Genomic DNA, 18,105 nt, shown 5'->3' with positions numbered 1-18,105 from the left:
CTTTACTCCCACACCCTCTCCTCTTCTATTGCTTCTTTTTTCTTCTCTTGTCTCTCCCTCACTCCCTCCCTCTTGTTTCCCACCTCCTCCCACCTCCTCCCATCCCCGGTCTCATCGCACTCCCACTCTTTGAATCCATCTCTCTCTCTTCCTCTCTCTCTCTCTCTCTCTCTCTCTCTCTCTCAGTCAGCCTCTCTCCATCCCTCCACCTCCTTCTCTCCGCTTGTCTTTCTCCCTCCCTCTTGTTTCCCACCTCCTCCTATCCCCTCTCTGATCATACTCCCACTGCCCTCCCTCCCCCCTCTCTCCTTTTCTCCGTCTCTCCCCCTCTCTCTCTCCCTCTCTTTCCCAGTCATTTACATTTATATTGAATTAGGAGGCGAGGTGGAGAGAGAGGCGCGGCAGCGGTGAGAGCGGAGACTGATTATAATGGGAGATTACGGGACGACTGCGCTGCCATTATGTGGTGTAATTACAAAGGGAGGGGAGCTGGGGAGGAGGAGGGGGTGAGGAGGGGGAGGCCGGGGGAGAAGAATGGGGCACCGCTCGGCCCCCAGATGGAAGGATCCGTTCCATTTAGGCAGCGGTGGACGAGTGAGTCGGACCCTTCGCTGAGTAGCAGTACAAACACCCCCGACGCGGGATGACTGTGGCGAAAAAGGGGAAGTACCACGTCGGCATCCCCGCTTCGGTGGGAACGGGGGAGTATTTGCTCCAAAATGTACTTAAAGAAGTAAAAGTACTTGTCACATCCACTGCCCTGATATAACAAGAGTTACTGTACCTTTGTTTCCTGCATCCTCATGTATATCCTGATAATAAAACTATTACGTATCCAAAAATAGTATAGCATAGAATATTTGGCTTGATTCATATATAATCATTTTAATTTTCATTCTTTTTTTTTTTAGTTTATTTCATGTCTTGCCTCTATCTAAACCCTGTGGTTTTTTTTGTTTTGTTTTTTAACTAAAGTGACCTGACTGTATCGGAAATGTGAACCAAAGATATTTGCTTGGAAATGTCTGCGAAAACATTTACACTCAAGTGCGAGCACGGATACTTGGGAAAGGGTTCCTGAAGTACAGCAACAGTTACTTCCCAGCGGTGCACCTAGAGAACGGGCCGTTCCCTCCTCGTTCCAAACCTCCCCCTGTAAATATTATACCGCCCCCGCCCTCGCCCCCACCCCCGCCCCGCCTCCCCTCCCCGCCAAAGGTCACGGTTTACGGGCGACGGATATCAACCGAGGCATTAAGGGGATGTATGCTCCGAAATTGATCTGTTTTATGGTTTCGTTGGACCGGATCGATCTTGCGTTGCGATGCATTTAGGATTAGCCCTGACATAACGGGAGGAGAGGGATGGACGGGGGCGTCGGTGCGCGGGCGGCCATAAAGAGGAAGTGGCGTTTATAGGACGGTGGCCCTCAACATTTAGGGCCTAAGCATTAAGGGCGCACACACACGCAACATTTAGCTCTACACGTTATTCGATTTAAGATTAGATTAAACTGCATTTTAATTGATTGGGTTGGAGTATGTTAGATTGCATTATCTTCGATTTAGGACATTATTATTCTGGGTGCCCAAGCAGCAATCGCAACAACCCAAAGGAATACGCGCACATAATGATAGTCGTATATTACGTATACAAAATCCTGTGAGATGGTGCGTTGAAAAGATTCTCGTTTTATGAGACTTAAGGTGCTAATAGAGTCTTTACATTACGTTGTGTCTGGTGCTGTGGGCGTGATGAGATTATCCCCATAAACACTCCATTCTGACACAGCCATTACCTTAAGTAGTTTTTTCAAGGTTGAGGAGTGTGGGAGTGTATTCGTTTTCGGTGATTAAGTGCTCTTTCTGTATATAAAAAAAAAAAAAAAGTGGAAAAAAACCCCCCGAAAAAACCCAGCTCGCAGTGAACACCTCCATCGCCTCCATCGCCTCCATCGCCTCCATCGCCTCCATCGCCTCCATCGCCTCCATCGCCTCCATCGCACGTCGTCCTCTGCAGCGGCAGCGCAGCAGGGCCTGGTCCACGGCGCCTCCAAGCGTTGAGCTCAGTTTCTGTCATGACCGTGCGAGTAGAGAGGGGACTTTCATTTTGACAGATCGATCGAGCTACGAGGAGTATGTGCACACCTGTCCAGCCTCTGAGCAGGTGCGCTGCAGACGCAATTATGTGAAGGTCAAATTTAGGTCGAAACAAAAAAACAAACAAACAAACAAACAAACAAACAAGCGTTTTCTTAACGGGGGGGCTTTTATTTTGAAGCTCCTTCGTCGAACCGGAAGCGCGTCATGTTGTTTACGAATATTACTTCCGCGTCGCGTCCACGGTCCAGCCCGTGCCGACACCTGCTGCGCGCCCGTTGACCTGCGTGCGCACTTCTCATTGAATATTATTATTAATATTCTTATAATTATCTTTTGAGTTCCCGTGATGAGCGCCGTGCTGCCGCGGATCGAGCAGCTCTCCTCCCGCGTGGTGAGAGTCCTGGGGTGTAATCCCGGAGCCATGACGCTGCAGGGCACCAACACCTACCTGGTGGGGACCGGGAGGCGGTGAGCACCTGGAGCCACACGTTCATATTACATTTTATGTGGAAAATAGAATGAATCTCCCCTTTAGATAAGATAACACAAGCTATAAGGAATTGAGCAAACATTGCATTTACAAGAACATACTAGTTTTACACCAGACACAGTGTTATATCGTCCTATCACCAGGATTCTCGAGTGATTCAAGAGGTTTATTTGTCACCTACATATACATACGTTCATACAGATATGCAGTGAAATGCCTGAAGACCTAATGTCTTAGTGCATGGAATCTTCATATTTTAATATTATTCCATCAGTTATGAGCCTGTCATGGATAAAGCAAATGGAACAGTTAGAACTTTGCAAACACTAACAGCTGCTTCTCTTCACTGTGTAAATACAAGTGGAAGAATACATAATGAGAAAATGTTTTCCTATGCTAATGTTGTGTGTGTGTGTGTGTGTGTGTGTGTGTGAGAGAGAGAATATATACATAAATAAATAAAGAAAGAAACACAAAATTAATGACAATAATTATGGAGATGATTCACAATTGTACGTAACCCTGTCTCCTGATGATCCCCCATACACTCCCTCACTCAGTGTATTAATGATATTAATGCATGGATGTGACCGAACTTTTTACAACTGAACAAAGATAAAACAGAAATAGTCATCTTTGGTGCAAAGGCACAGAGACAGAAAATTGCACCTCATCTCAGTTCTCAGTCTCTGGAGAGCAGAGTGACGCCAGAAATGTGGGTGTAATCATAGACCAGGATCTAAATTTTAAGAGCTATATCAATTACATCACAAAATCAGCCTTCCTCCATCTAAAAAACATTTCAAAATAAAGAGGCTTGCTGTCAAAAGCAGACTCTGAAAAATTAACCCATGCATTCATAACAAGTAGATTGGACTACTGTAATGGCCTATTCACCGGCCTCCCGAAATCAGCTGTCCCAGTTCTCACTGGGACTAAAAAGTTGGAACACATCACACCTGTTCTTAGATCTCTTAGATCTCTACATTGGCTCCCCGTTAAAACTAGAATTGATTTTAAGATTCTGCTCCTTGTAGATAAAGCTCTAAATGGCTTCGCCCCTCAGTATATAAAATAAATGCTAATTATACACAAACCAACAAGAACTCTCAGGTCCACAGGCAGTGGTCTTGTAACCATCCCCCGTAGCAACTCTAAAGCAGTGGAGGCTGCCTTCTGTATCTATGGAGCACCCTGCCTGAGGACCTGAGAGAGGCCCCCACACTCAACACTTTTAAAAGCAGGTAAAAAACCTGTTGTTCACTACAGTCTATAACCGAGGTGTGTGTGTGTGTGTGTGTGTGTGTGTGTGTGTGTGTGTGTGTGTGTGTGTTTACATATTTATGTATGTGTGTTTACATATATGTGTATATATGTGTATGTTTGTTTGTATACAGTATATGTATGTGTGTGTGTATATATATATGTGTATGCATATGTGTGTGTGTGTATATGTATGTGTGTGTGTATATATATATATATATATATATATATATACTCTATATGTGTGTATATACATATATGTGTCCAAACACGTTAAGTACAATACAAATTAATTTTTTATCAAAGTGTTTATTATATACAAACCACCTACAGTAATACATATGATCTATACCCAGTGTGCTGAACAGTATATGTATGTACAACCATTAAATGCATGTACACATTTTCAGTTAGCTTAATCGTTATCTATTCCAATGAGGAACATGTCTTCACCTTCATTCGTTGTTATTTTGGTGTGATTGTTTTCCAGTCGCGTGTTGATCGACACGGGCGAGCCCTCGGTGCCAGAGTACATCAGCACTCTGAAACAGGCGCTCAGTCAGTTCAACGCAGGCATCCAGGAGATCGTGGTGACGCACTGGCACCACGACCACACGGGCGGCGTGGCGGACATCTGCAGGGACATCGCGGGTGCGGGAGCAGGGATTCTCTGGCTTGTTTTCCTCGCTGCGCTTTTCTACGCTTCTCTGACAATGGATTGAACTTTGACGTTGAGACAATAAGTCGGTTAAAAAAAAAACCGGAATCTATATATGTACGGATTCATGGGTTGTGTCTGTGTTGTACTGTCTGCTCTATGCCTGCCTCTGCAGTTGCCCCTCAGGGATCAATAACGTTTTATAAATTTAATTTAAGTTAATTGAATTTGACTTTTGCAAAGTTAATAACATGATATGGTCATTTTTTTTTTAATAACATGCCTACCAACATTATTTGTTTGCAAAAATCTGAAGAAATTATCTCTTTTTTTTTTTTCTCCACCTTTCAATATGAATTCTGTATTCATCGGAGAAGGTGTAACTTTTCAAGCATATATATTTTTTAGGGGTGGTGTTGAGTTTTTCTAAAAGTCTGTTCCACCCGAATTCCTGATTCTGAAAGTGTGATCTTATTTTATTTGACCTCATCTCACCTCCCTCCGCAGGTTCGCAGATAAAAGTGAGTAAGCTGCCTCGCTCTAACAGGGCAGAGGAGAAGGCGGGAGATAAAGCCTACACCTACCTGCAGGATGGAGACGTCATCCGGACCGAGGGAGCAACACTCAAGTCAGTTCAATTTCTATATTTGTTCCGTCAGGTTTACACGGACAAGGGGAAGAGGAATTTAAAAAAATGATCTTTGTTGGAAATGGCTGTATTACATATGGAGTAAAAGAGGGGTCCCCAACCGGACGCACCCGAGTCGGACGGTGCGAAGGCAGTTGCTGCTCATGGGGGGTCCGTTTGTCCCAAAAAGACACGCAACGGCTATGTGGAGCATTGTTTTTTGTTTTTTTGTTTTTTTTATAACAACTGTCAACCTGGGATAAAATAGAATAATATCCATATTTAAGCGGGCACCACTGTGTGGTTTTAGTGGGGAAACAGAAGACAGTAACTCCCGTCCCGACATTATTTTACATAATCACGGCAGAAGAACAACGTGGCAAATTAGGGTTTTATTGAGGTACATATTCCGGAAATAAATGACTTTATTGAGCCGGTAGGAAAAAGGAGCAGAGGAAGTCCAGACGAGCAGCAGGGAGTTATTTTTCTGGGCACGATATGAATATTCATGAGGTACGCGGTCTGACCACGTCCTCATTGGTCGAGTTGTTCCACCAATGAAGGTGGAATTGGTGTAGGAAGAAACTGAGGTAATGAAACTGATGGAGAGAACACATGCATAGGAGTAGAGGGTGGGGGTGATGGGTGCAGGGGATGCGTCCCCCTCAATATGTATAACACGTGGATTTGCCCCCCCCCCCCCCCAATAAAAACATGAAAGACGACTTTTTTTTTCATAACAAGACATTTCCACCATAAATTGATGCTGAAAAGGCACAAATTGGGGCGTAAAAATTCACCAGAATGCAGGAAATGAAGTGTCAAGATTTCCCGGGGGACGACCTCCAGCCGCAGCCACACGGCTCAGCTGGACATGGTGCTTCAAAATAATAGCATTTTTTTATAAGGCCTGGGTTGAACAATCGTAAACCTATCGTTTTTTTTGTTTGTTTGTTTGTTTTTTTCCAATTCTGGTTCTAATCTGGATGTGTAAGTGGACCAGAATCCCAGAGAAAGACGCCGCTGTCTGATTGATCCCCAGGGTTCTGTACACGCCGGGTCACACGGACGACCACATGGCGCTGGTTCTGGGCGAGGAGGGGGCCGTCTTCTCCGGGGACTGCATCCTGGGCGAGGGGACGGCCGTGTTCGAGGACCTCTACGACTACATGAGGTCCTTGAACCTCCTGTTGGACCAGAGGGCTGAGCTCATATACCCAGGTCACTGGAAGTCAATTTTGAATTAATATTTTTATAATGTGAATTTGTATTTATTTATGTATGTACCTTATTTATTTATTAAGAATTTGATGAATATTTTCTTTCATTTTGTTTTTTCATTTTTAATATTTATTTCGGATTTTAAATCAATCTGTATCGATGTCCTTCTTCGTGCTGCAGGGACGTCTCTGCTACCGTCGTCATTACTCCTCTTATCTTGACTCCTCCCCCGTGCCGCCCGCAGGTCACGGCCCCGTGGTGACGGACGCCGTCTCCAAGATCAGGGCCTACATCAGCCACAGGGAGCAGCGGGAGCAGGGCATCCTGTCGGCCGTGCAGAGCGGGTCGGGGCGCGGCTTCTCCTCCCTGGAGCTGGTCAAGATGGTGTACAAGGTGAGGCCACGGCTACGGTGGTTTGAATTCCAGCTGCGCTCACACTTCACAGTCCTCAGTTCCAAGCGGGAAGCTTTTAGTGGAAGAATATTATAATAGTGATATGTGTAAATATATTTAACGAGGGATAATATAATTGAATTACTAGCCTGACTAGAAAAACGGTCCTGAACAATGTAGTTAACACTGCAACAACACTATTACCGGATAGCGCCCATTATTCACAAATAACGTACAAAACAATTAGACTGAACTTTATTATCAGATTTCTCCATTAACGTCCCAGCGGCTGTTTCAACACAGATACACACATCAAGCCAGAGGACAGGAAAAAAAACCTAGACACTAAAATTAGGTTGAAATTTGTCATTGTCAGGCAATCGAATTCACACACAAAAAACAGTTTGTTTACGTCCCATCACAGCAGCGTGAACGTGGCACAGTTATTATCTGTTATTGTGTCATCCCCAGACTGCACAGTCGTCAGGCTGACGCCGGCTAAACAGGATATGATGATCAGAGAATATCCCCAATGCAACACATCACATGTCAGAACACATGATTCTGCTTTTTAAAATGTAGAACCCCGTTGGGGTAGAAAGTGTGTTCTTGGTTTTTTTTTTTGACAAGCGGTGGAACTCTGTGGTGTTCGGTAAAACACTGGATCGTCGCTCAGTCGCCGGACTCACCGGGAAGCGCTCGTTACTCTGGAATGTCTGGGTTCATTTTTTCGATTTCCAACTGGCGCGGACCGAAACCTCTCTCGACGCAACCGGATCGACCTACATCCAATCGGAGCAGCCCGACGTGACGTAGCGCTGAGCTGCCGAGCTGGTGAATTCCGCTCTCACAGAGTCGTGTGGGAAGCACAGCAAACACAACCCTCCTATCAACAGAAGCTTTTTGAGGGGAAACACACCGTCCGGTTTGTTCAGTACTGTCGCGGTGGCGCATTCAACCGGCCGTCACGCCTCAGCGGCAGCCATCTTGGTAAGGCGCGTCCACGGCGCCCCTCTGTGTCGTCATGGTATCAAACACGCCCCGTATTAGACAAACGGTTGTGATTGGCCCGACCCCGGTGAGGTGGAAAGGTGGAAGTCTGTTCTTATGGGAGGGTGGAGGGTGGAGGTCCCGGACCAACGGGAGAGATGAAGCAGTCCATACAGAGGATGACATCATCAGGTCATGTATGATATTTTTTTATTGAATATAAGTCCCGTCAGTTCACGCCATTTTAAATATAAAAAAATATATATATTAGGAATAATACAACTTGAAAACAAATTATTTAACAAGTAACAAGCTGCTTTAATTAACATTTCACTACAATAGCATTTTTGATCAAATCCAAAACTAAATAAATATGGCAAGTAGGTCTGAATAAATAATGAAGTTTGTGGTGTTGACATATTTTACACAATAAATATTTAGCGTTTGCTTTGGGTCTGAACTTAAATATCCCAAAAAAAACACCAACGACTGATGCGTCCCAACGACACATCATCGTTCTGCTTCTCCTCAGAGTTCTTGACGCTGCCGCTCTGTCTCAGCTGCGTGTGTGTGTTTACGAGCACAACCTGTCCACGAGGGAGGGGGCGGGGCTTAGTTCTATGTCGACAAACGTGATTGGTCAGAGGTGAAAGGTCAGCTGTCGATCGCCCAAGCTGATTGGCTTTCCCTTGCAACTTGCCGAGAGCGGAAATGAACAAACCTGCGGAATTTTTTGAATCTAAATGATCCACAAGCCCTAATTCAAATTGTGCTTGGAGGGAATTATTTCACCGGACATTATTTAAATATGTCGGACTTTCCGACAGACTTTTCCCAGTCAAAAACCGGCAATTAACGGATGACGGTATAAAGAATACTGTAGCGCCCTTTCTGCATGTGTTTATGTTTTATGTCGTGTCCTCACTCAAGTCGTTGAGCGCTCTCTTGGTGTCTCTTCTCAAAGAGGTGAAGCGATGAAATCCGCCGCCTCCTTCAGGGTCCGTGTCTGTGTTGGAAATGCTCTAACTGCGGCTGACCCCCTCCCAGGAAACCCCCGAGCACCTGCACCGGGCCGCCGAGGTGAACCTGGTCCAGCACCTGAAGAAGCTGGAGAAGGAAGGAAAGATCAGCCCGGGTACGACGCCCGGGAGGGAGGGAGGAGTTTGTTTAAATCTGTAGAACTTCCTGGTTTGTAACAAAAAACAGGAAGAGATGTTAAAGCAGGAGAATATAAGACAATGTCAAATGGTATATTCAGCCATTTAATATGAATGTATTATTTTTACAGTTCTACCACGCGACCCCCACGGCAACAGTTTTTTTTTTGCTTTGGGCTGATATAGCTTCACGTAGTCACGGTCAGACTCAACTGAACTGAACGTTGTTGTGTTTTTTTCGGGACCTGATGTTAACTCAGCAGTTTTTCGTTTTTTTTTCCCGTCCCGTCGCTGACCTCGCGACCTCCGCCCCCTGGGGATCCGCTCTAAAGGTTCCTTCTGTCGTGTTTGGTTTCTCTTTCAGCCAGCAGCGGCTCCTCCTCCGCCCTCAGGTGGAGAAGTAACCTATGACGCCGGCCGCCGACGCCGCCAGGAGGACGGGAGGATGGAGAAGAATGCGGGGTCGTGTTGGGGCAGCCCTGTTTCCACCGCCCTGGTTCATACGGTTACGCTCGTACGGTGGAACTTGCGCCCTGATGAATGTATTTCCACCGTGAAATGTATTCACGCCGGTGTTTGATTTAAATTTATGAAGGAAGTCACGTGTGAACGTAGTAGGACAGAATCCAGTTTATTTCTGGACCGTGGGTGGTCGGGAGGTGATTAAACACAAACGCAGGTAAGGAGGAAAGTTCTCTGACAGTTTGGAGTGTGGACAGTTAATCCAGGTTTTCTTGGACGGTGATTCATTAACTCGCTCAGCGTCAATTAAAACAAGTCGGTTTTAAACGCCGGTGAAGGTTGAACGACCTTCGACCTTTCATCTGCTCGATGGTGTTTGGTTCCTTGTTTTTGGCTTTGCCTGCCTACGGTGGGTTTTGTTTACAGCTCTCTTCACTTCGCTGGGTTGTGAATTGAAATGGGTCGGCGCTTCGAGGGATCCCTTCACTTTAATTGATCACAGTGTTATTAAAAATCATTGACGACGTCAAATCTCAAACTGTCGGCCTCAATCTTTTTTTCGGCCGCGGTGTGTTGCTGCGCTGGAGTCGGTAGAGGGCGCTGCCGGACAAGAAGAAATAGGAACTACTAGTGGAAGCAGGAGCTGGAGCTGGTTGATGGTTTTGTGTCTTCACTGGGATGTCTCAGTTGCATGAAAGGAACAGGAAGTAGTATTCCTCCAGGTGCAGGAAGTAGAATTCCTCCAGGTGCAGGAAGCGGTATTCCTCCAGGTGCAGGAAGTACAATTCCTCCAGGTGCAGGAAGCCGTATTCCTACAGGTGCAGGAAGTGGTATTCCTACAGGTGCAGGAAGCGGTATTTCTCCAGGTGCAGGAAGCAGTATTGCTCCAGGTGCAGGAAGCAGTACTCCTCCAGGTGCAGGAAGCAGTACTCCTCCAGGTGCAGGAAGCAGTACTCCTCCAGGTGCAGGAAGCAGTACTCCTCCAGGTGCAGGAAGCAGTACTCCTCCAGGTGCAGGAAGCAGTATTCCTCCAGGTGCAGGAAGCAGTACTCCTCCAGGTGCAGGAAGCAGTACTCCTCCAGGTGCAGGAAGCAGTACTCCTCCAGGTGCAGGAAGCAGTACTCCTCCAGGTGCAGGAAGCAGTACTCCTCCAGGTGCAGGAAGCAGTACTCCTCCAGGTGCAGGAAGCAGTACTCCTCCAGGTGCAGGAAGCAGTACTCCTCCAGGTGCAGGAAGCAGTACTCCTCCAGGTGCAGGAAGTAGTATTCCTCCAGGTGCAGGAAGCAGTACTCCTCCAGGTGCAGGAAGCAGTACTCCTCCAGGTGCAGGAAGCAGTATTCCTCCAGGTGCAGGAAGCAGTATTCCTCCAGGTGCAGGAAGCAGTACTCCTCCAGGTGCAGGAAGCAGTATTCCTCCAGGTGCAGGAAGCAGTATTCCTCCAGGTGCAGGAAGCAGTATTCCTCCAGGTGCAGGAAGCAGTACTCCTCCAGGTGCAGGAAGCAGTACTCCTCCAGGTGCAGGAAGCAGTACTCCTCCAGGTGCAGGAAGCAGTACTCCTCCAGGTGCAGGAAGCAGTACTCCTCCAGGTGCAGGAAGCAGTACTCCTCCAGGTGCAGGAAGCAGTACTCCTCCAGGTGCAGGAAGCAGTACTCCTCCAGGTGCAGGAAGCAGTATTCCTCCAGGTGCAGGAAGCAGTATTCCTCCAGGTGCTGATCACATGGATCCTGTAGAACCCTGTGTGAGGACTTTCACAGGTCAGAAGCTCATTTCCTCACCTTCCGTATCTTTGTGTGGAAAGGGTGATAGTGGAGTGATCAAGGTTGGCTTGAAAACATTATTTCTTACTTAAGGGACTTACTACGCAACTTCATCATTTGGTTCAATCTGAAGCACAGACTTTTACGCTATTGTTTCAGCAGACTTTTACCTCAGTACATTTCACAGCAGACAAATATGTGTATTTTTTACTCTACGACATTTCTAATACGGTCGTGTGATTGTTTTTTTTTTATATCATGTTTATATATATATATATAGAGATAGATAGATAGATGTCTAGATCGATCTATATAGATATATCTATGTAGGTATACAGGTACATCTCATAAAATTTGGATATTATGAAAAAGTTCAATATTTTGTCACTCATTTCAGAAAGTGAAACCCATATATTGTATAGATTCATTACACAGAGTGAAATATTTCAAGCCTTTATTTAAATTGATGGCTATAAATAATGAAAACCCAAAATTCAGTGTCTCAGAAAATTTGATTATTACGTAAGATCAATAAAAAAAGGATGTTTTAAACAGAAATGTCAGGCTTCTGAAAAGTATGTTCATTTCTATGCACTCAATGCTGGGTTGGGCCTCCTTTTGCATGAATTACTGCATCAATGCGGCGTGGCATGGAGGCGGTCAGCCTGTGGCACTGCTCAGGTGTAATGGAAACCCAGGTTGCTTTGATAGCAGCCTTCAGGTCATCTGCGTGGTTGGGTCTGGTGTCTCATCTACCTCTTGACAATACTCCATAGATTCTCTATGGGGATCAGATCAGGCCAGTTCGCTGGCCAGTCAAGCACAGTAACACCATGGTCATTGAACCAGCGTTTGGTACCTTTGGCAGTGTGGGCAGGTGCCAAGTCCTGCTGGAAAATGAAATCAGCATCTCCATCAAGCTTGTCAGCAGAAGGAAGCATGAAGTGCTCTAAAATGTCCTGGTCGATGGCTGTGTTGACTGTGGACTTCAGAAAACACACTGGACCACCACCAGCAGATGACATGGCAGCCCAAATCATCACCGACTGTGGAAACTTCACACTGGACTTCAAGCAATGTGGATTCTGTGCCTCCACTTTTCCTCCACACTCTGGGTGCTTGATTTCCAAATGACTTGCAAAATGTACTTTCATCTGAAAAGAGGACTTTGGACCACTGAGCAACAGTCCAGTTCTTTTTCCCCACAGCCCAGGTGAGACGCTTCTGACGTTGTCTCTGGTTCGGGAGTGGCTTGACTCGAGGAATGCCACATTTGGAGCCCGTGCCTAGGATTGGTCTGTGCGTAGTGGCTCTTGATGCGCTGGCTCCAGCCTCAGTCGACTCCTTGTGGAGCTCCCCCAAATTCTTGAATGGATTTTGCTTGACTATCCTCTGGAGGCTGCGGTTATCCCTTTTGCTGGTGCACCCTTTCCTACCACACTTTTTCCTTCCACTCAACTGTCTATGAATATGCTTGGATCCAGCGCTCTGTGAACAAGCAGCTTCTTTAGCAATGACCTTTTGTGGCTCAGCCTCCTTGTGGAGAGTGTCAGTGACTGTCTTCTGGACATCTGTCAAGTCAGCAGTCTTCCCCATGATTGTGTAGCCAACTGACCCAGACTGAGACACCATTTCAGGGCTCAGGAAACCTTTGCAGGTGTTTGGAATTCATTAACTGATGAGGGTGTGACACCATGACTTTCCAATATTGTACTTTTTCACAATATGTAGAATTTTCTGAGACATTGAATTTTGGGTTTTCATTGTCTATAGCCACAATCATCAAAATTTCAAGAAATAAAGGCTTGAAATATTTCACTCTACATGTAATGAATAGATATAATATAAGGGATTCACTTTCTGAAATTAGTGATATTGATTAGTCATATTTCATATGATAAGGGTATATTTTAATACATCATAAATGATTCTCATAAATTATTCATTAGATTGATAATATCCTTGCAGACGACGATGACACCACGTAAATTGTAATCACGAACTGCAGTAACATGGTCTGAAGGAAAAAGGCCTCCATAGAAATACTTGAATACTTTTATAAGTACGTTTAAGAGCGAGTAACCACATACTTTAATTTTAATAGTCATGTGGATATGTTCCTCTCTCTTACTGGAGTGGTGTTGTGTCAGGGTGTTTGTCCGCTTTGCTGTTGCTCTGCAGGTCTTGGGCTCTGCCCCGCCCTGTTCCTGGAGCTCCTCACTGGTCATCTGCACACCCCGGGTGGGACTTGAAGTGGGGGTACGTTTTTGGGCCCCACTGCAGGTGCACCCACACTGTGATAGGGTTAGTGTCTTCATATTTACATCATCAGGTACACACAGCAGTGGGTCCACGTGTTAAACTGACCTGATACTGTTAAACCTGAGTGTTTTCAGGGTTTATTTTGATCCTTGTGACCAAAAATGCTCCATTATTGCAGCGGCTATTCTCAAAACCTTCAATACAATTTGCAAAGTTATAATTAATACATTTATTTTATTTTATGAATTTTTTTTTTTTTTTGCAGGAACTGAAAACAGTATTTTTAGAATTATAATTTACAACAAATAGTAAAAATGAAGAAGGGTCATATGTATAGTTTACTATGATAATATTCATACTGCATATCACAGAATCAGCGGAAATATCTTGTTTTATTTTCTAAATATATAGAAACATGGGCCAAAGTCATTTGGATCCCAAATTTGTAAAAACTCTTAAGCGCCAAACAAAAGTTTGTTTCAAGATTAAGTTAAAGTTCAAGCTGTCTGTTGATTTGGAATGTAATTTATAAAATTGGCGGGATGGTAGCAAAATTGCAAGCTTGTGAAAATATTGCAGTTTAGTTGAATTTAATTATTGTGTTGATTGGGTCGAGGATCTGATTACTAAAGGAGTGTTTTTGCTGTGACGCTGCTGCAGGTTTCTGGGCCAAAAGTTGAAGCGACGCACTTTTTGCGCAACACACTCCACCAATCTGTGGTCATTGACTGAATGAGCCTCCGGTTTCAGTGCTGACCTGCGCTAACACACGGCCTGACCGATTGCGGTGGAGACTTGAATGTAGACCTCTGGGTTTTAAATGACACAGTACGGCGGCGCTGGATCGGACTTCTTAATCTCGGCGACGTCACATACCCGCCTCTGCAGCCTGCGTCTGGGTGGACCTGCTTTCAATTTGACTTTATTTGTTTCGAAGATTAAAAAAATAAGTAAAGCAAATATTGGCAATCGTATGCAACCTAGATATGGATTTTGGTGATATGCATTCCAGAAAAGTGCTGAAATAATCTTTATTTGCACAGTGTGTCGGTGTTTGCCTACGTGCGCTGTCCAGCCCAAGTGTACTAGAGCTTACTCTCTAAGCCTCGTGGATATGTTATCACTCCATACGGGGGTCGTGATTTTCCTCCCTTTCTAAGGTTTACTTTGCATCCGCGTGGTTGTACATAATAAGTTATACATGAAACAATACTCAAAGTGTGTCCCAGGCCTTTGTTTTCATGGGGGGTGGGCAGTGACGGTGGAAGCGTCGTTGTTTTGCACGGTGCTTGTTAAGTTACGTAAGGAAACCGTCGGGAGATCTCAGGCTGGGGGGCTATCGCCACTGCCGGTAACAATGGTAAAAGATACTAGTCTGGGGCAAGTATTTAATATGTCCAACACGGAGCCCCATAGGATTCAATGACAGAATTGTCCAAATTGTTACCTTATTACATTTTGACTAGTAAAACTTGAATAGTTATTAGTAACTGTTGGAATGGCATCTAGTAACTAAACTATAAGTACTATTAATTTAAAATAGACGACTTATTAATCTTATTGATTAAATGTTAACGTGGCTTTCCGTACTTGCCACCATATGAAGACTATTGAAAAGCATAATATCTTTGTATGTTTAAAAATTGGTCCACAGAAAAGTCCTATGAGGTCTTGACGTGGTATTGCCAGTTTGGCCAATCAGGCTTTAGAGGCTTTATCTGGGTCCAATCACTGGAGGGTGGGTGGGTGTGTGGGTGGGGGGAGGGGGAGGGTCCGCACAGCGGGAGGCGGGGGCCTTCAGGACTTAACCCAGCGAGCAAATCCATGCCAAGGAGGAGGTTTAAAGTGAGCATCAGGTCCGAGGGGAATTATACATCAACATGCAGGCATGTCAACGTGGACGTGTGCAGGGATGGCATTACAGAGTAACTGCATGAGAGCCATGATCCCCCACCTTTTCCAACTCACGGACCCTCAATTTGATCTACATCAGGCCCTGGACCCTCCATTTGATAAGATTTAATCCAAGAAGGTTTTTAATCAATATAGAACAGCCAATTCCCAAACTGGTTCCTCCCCCCCCCCCGACAGTTTGCCTAGGGCGGCAAAACGGGCAGAGCCGGCCCTGTAGAGGGAGGGTGCAGCTGGAGGTTGAACGTGGAAGTGGAACCGGACGGTGCAAGGTTTGGGAACCGCTGGTGTGGAGTGGAGTAGATGCAGACGTGTCGGCTTGCACCGGTGCTGCCCCTTCAAGGGCCCCCAGGGGGTCGCCAGCAAAAAGTTTAATCATTCAACTTCCTGATTTCATTGACAAGGCTTTGTTTTGATAGGAACGCTGTTTTGATCCCGTTCTACTGTTTTGTCTCCATTATGACACTCATCATATCTGAACATTAAAAACCTTCTCAGGCTGCCTCCCTGGGAACACATCGTATGGCATGGGCGCCGTGGACGACTGCGTTTCAAACTGAGGGGCCTCGACGTGGAACAACGGTTTGAGAACGGGTGTGGGAGAGCAAGGCACTAACGGTGTCAGGGTTGGGGTTCAACTCCCCGTGAAGCGCGACGTGCGAATCAACCAAAGACGCAGTGGGATCAGCCAAAGAGGCACAACACGCCCCGACAACCCACGACAACCACTTGAAGCCCCTGAATTTACCGCCGGGGATTAATCAATTGGTTTATTTATCGTGACTATGTCAAATGAGCGTTATACTGTGACAGCAACATGGCTGAGCTGGAGGCAGAGAGGCAGCTTTCTTACAGCTGCACATCTTATTTGCAATAAAAACAGTTAATTTAGAGGAACTCTGGAAGCAGGTGACTATAGGTCATTGATAGGAGGTGTGTGTGTGTGTGTGTGTGTGTGTGTGTGTGTGTGTGTGTGTGTGTGTGTGTGTGTGTGTGTGTGTGTGTGTGTGTGTGTGTGTGTGTGTGTGTGTGTGTGTGTGTGTGTGTGTGTGTGTGTTATCTGTCAGTCACTGTTTGTATGTGGTAAGTCTGGTTACTCTCACTGCCAGCTGTGTATTAGTACACACACACACACACTCAGCCTTGCTGCCACCTGACACACACACCAGTGTTCTTTTAACGCATCTTTGCTTTTGAAATATCACAGTGTACATCATCTAAAAATAGCTTCTTTTTTTAAAATCTGTTTTTATTAAAAAGTGCAACTTGAAACAAGAAGAAATAGGAACAGGGAAAGAATTCCTTCACAGATGCCGCCAATTTCTTGAAAAAAAATAGATATATAAAATAAAAATTCCAGGATACAATTTATTTTCAAGAGTGCCGAGGCGTCGGTGAGGCCTCGCTGGGCGCACGCGGCGGTGGGAGCCGTGCAGGATCGGGAGCCAAGTCCAGGCCTGTTGCATAACGAGCGCTAATGTGGTTAGCCGGAGCCGCGGCTGGGTGACAGGGGCCAGGGGAGCGAGAGAGTCCACGCGCGTCGGCCCCGCTCGCCAGATAATACAGGCTAATAACATAACAAGCTTGTGCAGGACGGCGGCCAGGGCCAAAGCTAATTATCGCCGCGCTTGCCTCTCGCGGGCGATCCGGTTGGGTGGAACTCCGAGCTCGACGGCAGCTGAGAGTCGCTCAAGTGTTTAATGCATTTATTTTATGCATTTCTATTATTATAATTTTTTTTTTCGGAGGTCTCCTTCATCCCAAAGGTCACGCGCGTCGTCTGCGGTCGAGTGCTCTGAAGAGCCCCCCAGGAAGTGAATTCTTCATTATGACGCGTGGACAACGAGGGGTGCTGAGCGAGGACCTGTCGTGCCGGCGTTGACCAGTCGTGCGCACTTTTTCCAACCGTGTCCCAGCAAAAGGCTTTAAGTCTGTAGAATCAGAACAGAAAGGGTTAACCTCCATCGGAACCTCTTTTCTCCACAGCCACATTAAAATAACACTGACTACAGTCAAAAGTCTTCTGGAGTCCAGTTATCTCGTTATGCCGTTGTGGTAAAGCTGTGCTGCCTTCTTCTAACCAAGGCTGAATGGGGCCTCAACCAAAGGGCCCCCGAGCCGGGAGGGCCCTAATCCAGGGGCCCAAACGACAGGGTGAATGTGTGAAGAATGTCATTCCTCAACGACGACGGTCGACGGTCTCCACCAAGTCCTCTGGTTCCCCCGTCATAAAAACATGATCGTCGGGGTCACTCTCCGACCAAAGCTTGGGATCCGGGTCCGGAGGCGGTCCCCGGGGGCCGTGCAGGAATCACTGAAGTGCACGTCCTCCTCATGGCCTTCAGCGTGGGAGCTGGTGGACTGCCGTTTGGCAGGCGGTGATGGAGCAGAACCAGAAGGTGCAGCGTTGGGCAGAGCGCCGCTCCCTCGGTGCGTTATCACAGTGATGGTTGATGGGAGATGGACGGCGTTCATGAGAACGGGCTTCCCCGCCGGCCACTCCAACGCCTCCAAAACCTCACTCCGACTTCTCTCCGGTGTCCGAAAAAAACAAAACAGCAAAACAACAAACGCGCATCGAGACGCTATGTTAATAAACTGCCAACTGATAATCAACACGTTTATAATATAAATATAAATAAAAGACAGTACGATCAAACCTTTGGCGCGCCGGCAACACGGCACGGCGCGGCCCCCTTTTTCCGGGCACCGTGGGTTCCCACGCTCCTGTTGTTTTTTGTTTTTTTGTTGTGCAGGTTTCAACCGGCGCTCGACGGCATGTTGAACACAAGCTGTCAGCGGTGGCTGCCG

General features: G+C 46.2%; 1 protein-coding gene across 1 annotated transcript; it reads left to right on the top strand.

The window, feature by feature from the left end:
• Positions 1-2,343: 2,343 nt before the first annotated feature.
• Positions 2,344-9,890, top strand: lactb2 (lactamase, beta 2). The gene is made up of 7 exons (XM_080011420.1): positions 2,344-2,570; positions 4,346-4,506; positions 5,021-5,141; positions 6,184-6,362; positions 6,607-6,755; positions 8,793-8,880; positions 9,267-9,890. The coding sequence occupies exons 1-7, from the start codon at positions 2,449-2,451 to the stop codon at positions 9,311-9,313; spliced, it is 867 nt and encodes a 288-aa protein (XP_079867546.1). The 5' UTR covers positions 2,344-2,448; the 3' UTR covers positions 9,314-9,890.
• The last annotated feature ends 8,215 nt before the right edge of the window (positions 9,891-18,105 follow it).

This window comes from Zeus faber (assembly GCF_960531495.2).
Source record: "Zeus faber genome assembly, chromosome: 12".
In the NCBI taxonomy this organism is placed as follows: Eukaryota; Metazoa; Chordata; class Actinopteri; order Zeiformes; family Zeidae; genus Zeus; species Zeus faber.
Note: the sequence above shows the minus strand (reverse complement) of the source record. Positions and strands in the feature narration are given on the sequence as shown.